This window comes from Pygoscelis adeliae, unplaced genomic scaffold, assembly GCF_000699105.1.
Source record: "Pygoscelis adeliae isolate BGI_AS28 unplaced genomic scaffold, ASM69910v1 Scaffold226, whole genome shotgun sequence".
NCBI lineage: Eukaryota > Metazoa > Chordata > Aves > Sphenisciformes > Spheniscidae > Pygoscelis > Pygoscelis adeliae.
Window position 1 is genome coordinate 26,014 of NW_008824983.1, and position 10,374 is coordinate 36,387.

A 10,374-nucleotide genomic window follows, 5' to 3' on the forward strand; every position below is an offset into this window, starting at 1 on the left:
TTGGACAACACAACACAGAATGCTGTTCGTGTCTTCTGTTGTAACCAATTTTATACGCTTGAAACAAATTTATTATGATTTACCAAGAGCAGGTGACTGGAAGGCTCTGGGCAGAATATTCTATTATTCCTTCCTTTCTCTAAAGTTCAAACAATGTGCTGTACATTTAAAAAAAACCCAATTTTCTGTCTCTTGAAAAAAATCTCAAAAACAAATTAACTTTTATTAATGATGCCCTTCCCCTTTAATAAATACATATGGTTATGACTGATTTATACTATAAATGAGGTGTGGTGCTGATGTGGGAAGACTCCCACATCTTAGCAGGCTCTTGGAAAGTGTCATCGTTGTTGGTTTTAACTCTAAAATTGAAAGTGCCCTAACAAAAATACTGATAGAAGTTTGCTTTCCTAGTGCATACTGTACGAGACCATTCTCATTACCCAACATCAACTCTCATTCACTTCTTTGAAAGACAGGAGGTCAGCAGGGATGCAGGCTCTGCAGAACAAGCTTGTTTAGAAAATTTTGTATGCTACTGTCTTTTGAGGATCAGCTTGGAGACCCACGACAGCAAGAATCTAAAAGATCCTCTTGGCTAAAAGTGACAGTGTGAAAGACTTAACTCAGGCTGCAAGCAAGTGGAAGTAGGCACCGGTATTTTCTTCCTAGGTAGCCACTGTTGAAACGGGCCGTTTCCCTTCATTTGCTGTTTTCACTCAGCACTTTTGTCACTGGAATAATAATGAGCTCATCCCATAGCTATATAAGAGCAAATGGATGCCACCGATACTTTCCATTTCAAAATAAGCAGGGAAGTTGTTACCCTTTTTTCTAATCTAGTTCAATCTTCTTCCATATTCCACAGAAGTTTCCTGAAGAGCTGTTCTTAAATTTCATTAAAACAAAAAAAAAAGTTGTTAATATTTCAGTCTCATTCTCCCATCCAAATTAGACTGTAGACGAAGGACTTAAGGAAGGGTGTGCCAAACGCTGAGGACTGTTGGTATTTCAAGTCAATTAGAGCAGTTAGTGCCTAATTAAGTGCTAATTTATGCTTTGTGCAATCTCATAGAGGGTAGAAATTTGGCTCAGGCTAGTTGGAAAACAAAATTTTAGCTATTACACGTGAAAACATCTACTACTTTTATGCATACAAAACCTACTTTGTTTTATACGAGTCGAGTGCACTGTAAAACAAGGCTAAACTCTTATCCTGGTTTGGCTGGCTTCCTCTTACAGTTTCAAAAGTTCCACAAATATTCCTTTTCCTGTATCCTCAGAAGTCACAGAATATGCTAAAAACAAGCTGTCTGGCAGCCAACTTTCCATGTTTCCTTCAAAGGGCAAACTTAATTGTCTTCTGCAATAGCAGAGTTGAGAATCTATTGATGTTCACAGTATCTTTACTCCCTGCTTCACGGAATAAATAGAAATTTTAGCTAGAGCTGAATAAACCAGGAACCGGCAGCAACTATTTGAGCCAGGCTTTCAAAGGAGAGACCTTCCTAACTTCCCTGCATGCTACAGCAAACACAAACATCCTTCTTGTCCATGCAGGAAATGTATCTTAAATCCCAAACAAAAGTAATGTTAAATTTTGGAGACTTGACCTCCACAGAGACCTGTCAGTCATCTCTGATGTAGCACATGGGAACGTTCAAATTGCCACACCTGATTTGCATTCTTGTTACATACACACAAAAACAAGTCCTTCTCATCTTCACTCTTCGCTGCCTCTATGCATTTGCCAGAAAGGACATGGACAATCATTCCATTCTACAAGATGAGAGAAGAAGGGAAAGAAAGAACAAATTAAAACCAAGGGATTTCCAGTAAAAGCTAGGCCATGTTTCTGAAACTTTTTACATACAATAGATCACCGGTAATGACTGTTCAAAATTTTTTAAGTATTGCTCTAGACATAATGACTAGGTTTAGCTTTGAGCCCAGGGCATGGTGAGTGGGCCCTGGGCTCATAATTCCTTTCGAAGCTGACAGGAGTGGTAGGTGCAGAATTCAATAAATCTCTTTTCCACCACTATTTGTTTCCTAGGGGTACAGGTTGTCAACAGCATCAACTACAGTACTACAGGCCACAAAATTTCAAAAGGACTAGTGCTTTCCTTAAGAATCAAAACAAATTACAGTAGGAACTGTACCAGAGGATTGCAGCATCCCTATAACTACAGTAACTGCTATTTTCCCAGGCTGTTCTGGAGCATGACATTTTTCAGTCTTGTAGAGGAGTTCCTGCTCTGCTGGGTGAAGTCCACTGAATGGAACCACTGAGTGGTTAAACATTGGAACAGGCTGCCTAGGGAAGTGGTTGAGTCACCATCCCTGGAGGTATTTAAAAGACGTGTAGATGCTTAGGGACATGGTTTAGTGGGCATGGTGGTGTTGGGTCGACGGTTGGACTCGATGATCTTAGAGGTCTTTTCCCACCTTAATGATTCTATGATTCTATAATAACACTGGATTCCTCTGATAGGAAGTTTGCTCTTCTCTTAGAATGCAGGAGGAATTTCGATGTTTCCCCTACTCCCAAAGGGCTCTCATTTGGGAGGGTTCAGGATTCCCAGACCCTTCCTCTATCCAGAAGAAGTGAGCAAGGATTTGCCCTGCTCTTATTTTCACAACCACTGATTCTGATTCTATTCCTGTAAGGCCAGTAAGACAAACGGTTAAAACAAGGACATATGAATTTAGGTAGGATTCCTGTAATTCGTATTTTTAAACCAAATTTATTCCACACAGACAGTGTAAATGGGCAAGAGGCATCCTAAATTTCCTGGGTGAAAATGATACAGAAGTGAAACTTGCCCTTCAAATACCTCATCCCTTCCCCACACACAAATCCTGTCAATCAGCCAGTGATCCCACAGTCACCGTCAGCTGCCCTCCCCTCATGGCAGAAGTCACTACTGACCTCCTGGACATCCCAGTGCTGGTGGCTGGTGGCTGTCTCCTTTGTACAGTTTTGAGGGATAACCTTCCCGTGTCTGACATCAAAGCAAAAGAGCGGAGCAGAACCAAGCCGGATTTCCTTCATGCTGTTATATTCAAAGTGCTGGAAAAGGGAGGGTTTGTTTGAACAACGATGGAAGGACATCCCAGTTAATTTTAAAATGCTAATTCAAAAAATAATTTCCTGTACATGTTTGTTAAGATGCAACCCAAACATGAGTGATGGAGACCCAACAGCCTTGACCCTGCAAAGCAATCCCCCCTGCTAGGTAATTCCAGCATAACTATTTACCTAAGGAAAGGCTTTGTGGACTGTAATTATGTATAAAGTAAACCCATCCTATAATAAAATTTTCTAGTTTAATAAATATTTGAACAGAAGGGTGTTTCTGACAGTGTCCGTACACATTGCAATTAGAAATGTGCCTGCAGCTCACCCTGAGCTCAGTGTGAGCAGAAAAACTTTCTTGGGACTTGAAATAAATATCTGCAGTTGGTCTGTATTGGTTTGGCTTCTCTTAATGCATGAACTTGCTAGTCTAATACCAGCTTGGGAGTCTACATGAATTTCCCTCCCGTCTTTGACTGCAGTTTAGGCACTAAACTGCGGTTTTAGGCACTGACGGGGAAACCCATCCCCATTATTCTAGAATTGTTATATATTTTTTAGTTCCAGGCTTTCTGTTCTCCAGACACTACCAAATATACTAACAAATAGACACTTAATGATGTCTGCTGGAGCAAAGTGTGGGTATGTGGCCTCAGTGACACATGGAACATCATTGCCATTTTTCAAATGAAACTCAGCTGCAGAAGAGTGGGCATCATTGCCTTAGCACATGCCTAATTTTGAACACATCAGTATTTCCACTAATGTCCACCCAGCCATTTACATGTTGGAGTCACTGTCTTCTGGATGGTTCCCTTGATCTGATACAGTGCCTATATACTTAAAGTATACAGTACCTGGGTAAGACTGTCACTGCATGGGGAGAGTTCGATAGAGCCTTCTGCAATGGCTCTTGCAGGTCTGTAATCTGCACAGAAGCCAACACCAGTATTGTAAAGCTGTAAGTAAAGGTTTACACTGAAATAAAGCACAATCAGATACAAACAAAATATCCTTCAGCTAACTTTTTTGTGATTATATCCCTTTATGATATATGTTTTTGCTCGTAATTCAGGCAATATTTTTTTCTTTCAGACTGAATCTTGCATCTTGATCTTGCAAATTGATCTGATATAAAAGGCAGAGTCTCACCAAAGGTCAGTGTTACCCAGTGAGTTTTGTTTAAGTTAGAGATACCCACTTCTGGTTTTAACTATTATGATAGTTAAAAGAAATCTGTCAAAATTTTTATGCTAATGGAAAATTGCACTTCAAGTGGACACTGTAGTCAGAAAAAAATCAAGATATTCCAGAAGAAAAAAAACATGTGACAATTCTTGTGATCTACACTCAGTTCTTACACTCTTCTCAAGCAAACTTTGATAATAAAGGCAGACAAAATAGTAAAAGGACACAGTAAAATCTGGCTACAGATAGCAGAGTATGACTTAATTAGTGGACGTTGTTGCCTTGTTGGGGGAAAATCCCTTCCAGTAAGGCTGCCTGGAATAAATTCATATTTTAATGAATGATAATTATCAACTTACGTGTTTTAAAAAAAAACATTGAGAATATTGCTTCCTGTACACAGTCAGCCAAGGAACTGCTATTGCTACCACTTCTGCCCTTGGGGGAAGTGCAGGACTGAAGAAATGCTTTTTTCTCTTCACCCACATGGGTCAGCACAGAGATATCCCAGCTGCTGTTGCGGCTGCCATCTGCATGAGGTAACACAATTCTTTTCCTTTACTAATGGCACCTAAAGAACCTAAGGTTAGGATCCTCTGAGCTGTGACTGAACTGAGTCAGACAATCTGGGTTCAGCTCCTGGCTGGCTTTCAGCATTTATGTGAGAATTTGGACCAGCTGTTTGTCTCCTCTGTCCTTTTCTTTCTCCTCCCATCATTGTTGCATTGTCTGTTTGGACAATAAACGTTTCAAAGCAGGAACAGCCTCTCACTGTATGCTTACTGAGTACTTAGTACATGGACTGGATTCTGGGGTCTTTGAACAATGCAAAAACACTAGTCAATCTTTATAGTGTGTTTTCTCTTACCTTGCCAGAGAATCTTGGTGTGTCTTCAGGTTGGGAGAGTTCAGGGTACACATTTGATACAAACCATTGGAAATTTCTACAGCCCAGTCTCCTGTGTAGCTGAAGGCGCTCACTGCAGTCTGGCTTCTCTGCCTTTATGGAAAAAGCATAGCGGCAACAAGGTTACTAGTGTATTTGTGTTAGAGATGCTAGAAGTGAAAATGACTACATAGGAATTATTTCTACCACCTCTTCTATCCTGCATGTTATAGATATTGCTATATATCTCTCATGAGTACGCAAAGGAGGAGGACCAGCTATAGCCTTCCTCCAACTTTGTGCTAAAACAGCATTTAGTCTGGCATTGTGACAGAAGTAAATGTTTCAGAAGTAGCATACACTGTGAAAATAAGCATTTCCTCTAAAAATGTTTATTATACTGCAAGATAAGTCAGTCTTTGTCATCTTTTTAATTAAAAAAGTCAGGGCCAAGTTTGATACTTGTTGCACTGAAATCAATGGGATTGTATTAGATTGTCATTCAGTATAGAATTTGCCCCGCTGATTAAAATTCAATTTCCTGGCCTTTAACAGCCCAAATTACCCAGTTACTGTCAGTCCTCCATGATCAGAGGATGTAAGTGATGACGGAATTTAGCCCAAAATATAGTCTATCACATTATTATCTGACAGTTACTAAATCTAGTAAGTGAATGTGTTTCGCAGCTATAAAGGCATAAAACCTTTCCTATGATTTATGCGTTTTCTCGAATTATATACACACAATACAAATTCTCACCCTTCCTGGTAGGAATTCTGTTCTGAAAAAAGACAAGTGCCTTCAACGCTTGGTGCAACTACGGGCATCTGCACTGCAGAGGACTGACAGTCGTGAATATTTGAGGGTATGTAGCACTGAAGATGGCCGGTAGCCATTACATTCAGACCATATTTCAGATGGGTTCTGAAATCCTCTAAGCAGGTAAATGTCTAATCCTTCAGTTCCAAAACCACACAAAACACTTCTCTAAATCTCTCAGTGCCCAAATACTAAAAATATCTCACCACCCTTAGGAGTCTCCCTCCTCTTTCTTGCCAGCAGTAGATCTCCCCCTTCACATTTCTACTTTTTAAAAATCCATTTAAAAATGGATTTCAGGAAACTGGTCTGGATTCCTATGTCAGAAATTAAAATTGGTAACATAAGCAAAGAATTGCCCATTTCTCTGCATCCATAAGAAAGAAAAAAGGACTTCGCGACATGCCTGGAAAACACTGACAAATGAAGGGCCTTGGAGATCAAGGGAGAGGTATCAGTTTCCAAAGGCAGGGATCAATCATGCCATGTGGCACCGGGCCCTGTAAGCTGCACAGGCAAAGCAGCTTATGTTAAAGAGAACCTCATAGTTTAGTATCAGTCTTACATTCAATAAGCGTAACAACAAAGTTCAGCAATTCAGCACCACACAAACCTGTCCCCAAGAGGTTTTCTTGGGAAAGGGAAATAGAGAAGTAGAATGCTTTCCCTAAAAAGAGATGTTTCTCATGAGACTCTGCTTTGGCTGAAGAAGATGATGGCAGTAAATCTCATTCTGTCATACCAGTTACGGACTGCATTTGATGGCGAATAAATGGTGTAAATAATGTAAAGAAAGTCGTTATCCCTGTAAACCAATCTGAAAGGAAACTGTGCTTGTAAATTAAATAAACAAACCACACAAGAAAAGGAGAAAAAGAGACGGTGGCTGAAATAGTAGAGAGCTGGGAAGAGCCTTATACATCTGCATTAACGCTCACACCACTGGCATCCTGTGCAGGATGCGAGCCAAACCATAAAATGGGAAGACTTATAAAGCAACCTAAACGAGGGGTCACTAGTTATTTTCTGCAGTGGGCAATGTCGGCGGTCAAGGCTCACAGAGATTTTTGTAGTGGCCAATAGGTGGCTCCGCTCACCCTCTCAGTGCAATAAATCCCCGCAGGGCCCATCTGCAGCTGAGCGGCAATAATGTCATTGCTTGCTTGTGTCTTTTGAATAACATCCCGGTGCACTGACATACTGAAAATATTGGCTGTGAAAGAAAGGAACAGAGAAAAGGGCCTTTTATGTTATGGTATGCTGAGCACAGAGACCGTAAAATTGATCATTTGAAGGCGCATCATACTTAGAAGTACTAAAAGTATTCTGGCTAGAATAAACTCTCAGGCAAAAGGTCATGGTGCTTACAGCTAGTAAACCGTATCATTGGTGGCTGTAGTTTTTAGTACAGAAAATTGCTTCTGAGTTGACATGAAAGGCCTTCAGGAAATTATTAAATGATTTAAGGACCTAACTGCCCATCTTAAAAGACTTGGCCTACTGTCCTCCTTTCAATTACATGGCCGTAACCCTTGTGAGTCAATTGACAAACTTCTGGCCAGTGGAGTTCAAACCTACAACACAGACAAGGAGGGAGAAGCTTTTTAAAAAATGTGAAAATAGAATAAAAAAAGAAACGCGACAGACTCTAGGATTAGCACAGCAGGATGACTGGAGAGGCAGATCCGGTGGAGTTCAAGGAGGTCAGACCAGGTGACAGGAGAGAAGCCACGCTGATGCACAGCCCTTTTCCTCTTCCCACCAGAATGCAGCTCCTGCTGGATCTGGCTTTCTTAGACGATGGCCAGCACTGCAATGACTGAAGCATGCAGGACTGAAATGCAAGAGCAAAACTGAACGGGAAAGTTTGCACAGAACCTACCCGTGTTCTGCCTAACTGTTCTCAGTGAATCTTTTTCTTCTTAAAAGCATGGCATTGTTAAACGAGCAAGAAGATGAATGACACGTTTTCATTCACAACTGCTCACAAGTTTGTCCACTGCCTTGTAGGAAAAGTATTGGAGCCAGAGAACTCCTGAGAACTGCAGCAACGTTAACAACGTCACATTATTAACAACTTAACATTAAAAACATTAACGACATTAACCACAGCTGCATGACTCCCAGTAAACAAACATCCACTGGTTTGTAATACATGGGATATACAGTCCCTTGACTGGTCCTGATCTGCAGTGGATTATACAGTGGCTTAAAAACAAGTGTGGCCGGCCGTTCTGTAGTTGTTGGATGGTATGTAGCCTGTAGATGGTTCAAGTGTGGCCGCATGCCAGGGCTATGCCACACACCTGGCTGCAAGCCTGTCTCAGCGTACAGACTTGCTGGGAATCCAAATCCCTGGAGGTTGGACTGCTGTCTGTGCAATGCTTCTAATGAAAAAGTAACTTGTAAATAGTGGCTATGTTGAGGTCCGACTTTCTCAGTTGCAGACAGTTGTTCCTGGATGTCTCTCAGTTCAGGAAAAAAATCACCTTTTTTGTCACTAGACCACTCAGAGAAGTTCCCTTCCAGTAGGAGAGATACCACAGTTTGCCACATGCCCATGAATATTACTGAATATCCTCATGAATCACACTAGGAAGACCTTCAGTAACGCAGAATGAATCCTCTAGGAAGGCCCTTTGAGCACACAGTGCTACTAGCTTCCACTTCAGATGCACTGCAACCCTCCATGTACTATCGGTGGAGAAATAAATCACAGCTTGTTGGGCAAGCTGAAAAAGGAGTCATTTGGAGAAGGAGTCATACTCTACGAGATTTGATAACTTCAGCAAACCACTCCTAGGCACACGTTTCTCTCTCTCCTTCCTGATCTGACAGCTCTTCCACTGGAAGGTTTCATAAAAAGACTATCCCCAGCACCATGCATGTTGAATGTTTGACTGCACCCAGACACCCCCGCCTCTATTCCACCCCTTCACCTATGTCAACACACACTCCTTCCCTCAGAAACAAACCACTACAGATGTCTTTACCTTGCTGATTAAGAAAGCCACTGTGTCGTGCTTGTAGAAGTTCTCTTTAAAAGAGCCCAGCCAGGTCTCTGCTATTCGGATTTTGTTCCTCACAGTGGCCTCTTCATAGGAGAAAGCATGGGGAAAGTGATTTCGATAGACATGCCCAACTCTGGAACATGGAATGATTTCTACAGAGCCACCACAGAGCCAGGTCTGAAACACAGGTGAAAGCACAAAAAGAGATTACCTTATTTAGATTACCTTTATCTAAAAAGGAGAAGCTCCTTTAATATAGACTCTGCCTCAGGAAATCCTAATCTGCACATTGCTAGAAACAGCAAGAGCATTATTATGTGCTTCTTCATGCACTGCTCCCCACAGACACAGAGACACAGGGAAGACACTGGGCAAGACAGACCTTTGATTTGACCCAGTATGGCTATTTATATGCTTTTATGTTTTTCTGTGCACAGTGCAGTGTAGTGAAGAGACCTGCGGGCACACCTTCTTTTGTCTGGGATATTAAAGACTCTATACCCTTTGTGTCTGCTATTTTCATTGCTTTTTAATATCAGTTACTCTTTGTATTCAGCAAAAATCAATGCAAACAATTTAATATAAATAATTTGGTATTAAAACTACAGGTTGGCAAAGAAATAAAGCTACTCTTCCTTTGGTGCATGTTACATGCCAAAAAAGAAGAGGCAGCTTTCAGAAGGTGCTGAAACCAGTGACTCTGTCCTCAGGCAGATAGTGATAGCCAGTGAAACTTACTTCTCCTGACATAACGCTCCTAACTCACAGCAGCTGCATGTTCTTGTATAGTCCTGACAGATCACAGAGCGTGGGGATAGATTTCTGTGAGGAAAGTGATATTCTCCATGCCCCAAGACATTCTGCACTTAACTGCTTTTATAAATTGCTTCTTGCCTTTTCATTCAGGTTCCTTAAGCCCAACAGTTACCACAGCTTGATGTTTTAATTAAGGTTCTTACCCTTATAGATAGCTCCAGATTTTCTGCTCCCCATATCGTCATGTCAGAATCATAAGCTCCAGTGTTTTGGAAGTAATGTCGATCCATGGCCACCACTGCACCAGCTACCACAGGACTCCTGTATATAAAACAGTTTGGAAGTGAACACCTTGAGTTTTGGACAGGGAATTATGTGAAGGGTGAAAATCCCACCATTTCCATAGAGATAGTATTACAAAATGATTGAATACTACTCCACATAAGCTTGAATGAATTGATTATCTAACCAAAAGAAAGAACAACTGGAACCTAATTCTAGGATTTGCTTGAGGAAGGGAGCAAAGAGCTGAATTATCAAATAAGGCTCAGATCAGTGGGAAATGTTACATACATGTACACTCAAAACAACAGATAAACAGATCACGATTAAGACATCTCTTTTAACTCTGTAT

The 10,374-nt window shown here is 41.0% G+C and overlaps 1 protein-coding gene across 1 annotated transcript in view; it reads right to left on the minus strand.

The window, feature by feature from the left end:
* Window positions 1-1,632: 1,632 nt before the first annotated feature.
* The window catches only part of GALNT15 (polypeptide N-acetylgalactosaminyltransferase 15), a 24,727-nt gene continuing 15,985 nt past the window's right edge, over window positions 1,633-10,374 (minus strand). The window contains exons 5-11 of the mRNA XM_009325698.1: window positions 9,944-10,061; window positions 8,967-9,161; window positions 5,136-5,267; window positions 3,937-4,038; window positions 3,502-3,504; window positions 2,933-3,073; window positions 1,633-1,779 (exon numbers count right to left, since the gene is read on the minus strand). Of these exons, the coding sequence (XP_009323973.1) occupies window positions 1,633-1,779; window positions 2,933-3,073; window positions 3,502-3,504; window positions 3,937-4,038; window positions 5,136-5,267; window positions 8,967-9,161; window positions 9,944-10,061 (838 nt within the window). The remainder of the gene's footprint in view (window positions 1,780-2,932; window positions 3,074-3,501; window positions 3,505-3,936; window positions 4,039-5,135; window positions 5,268-8,966; window positions 9,162-9,943; window positions 10,062-10,374) is intronic.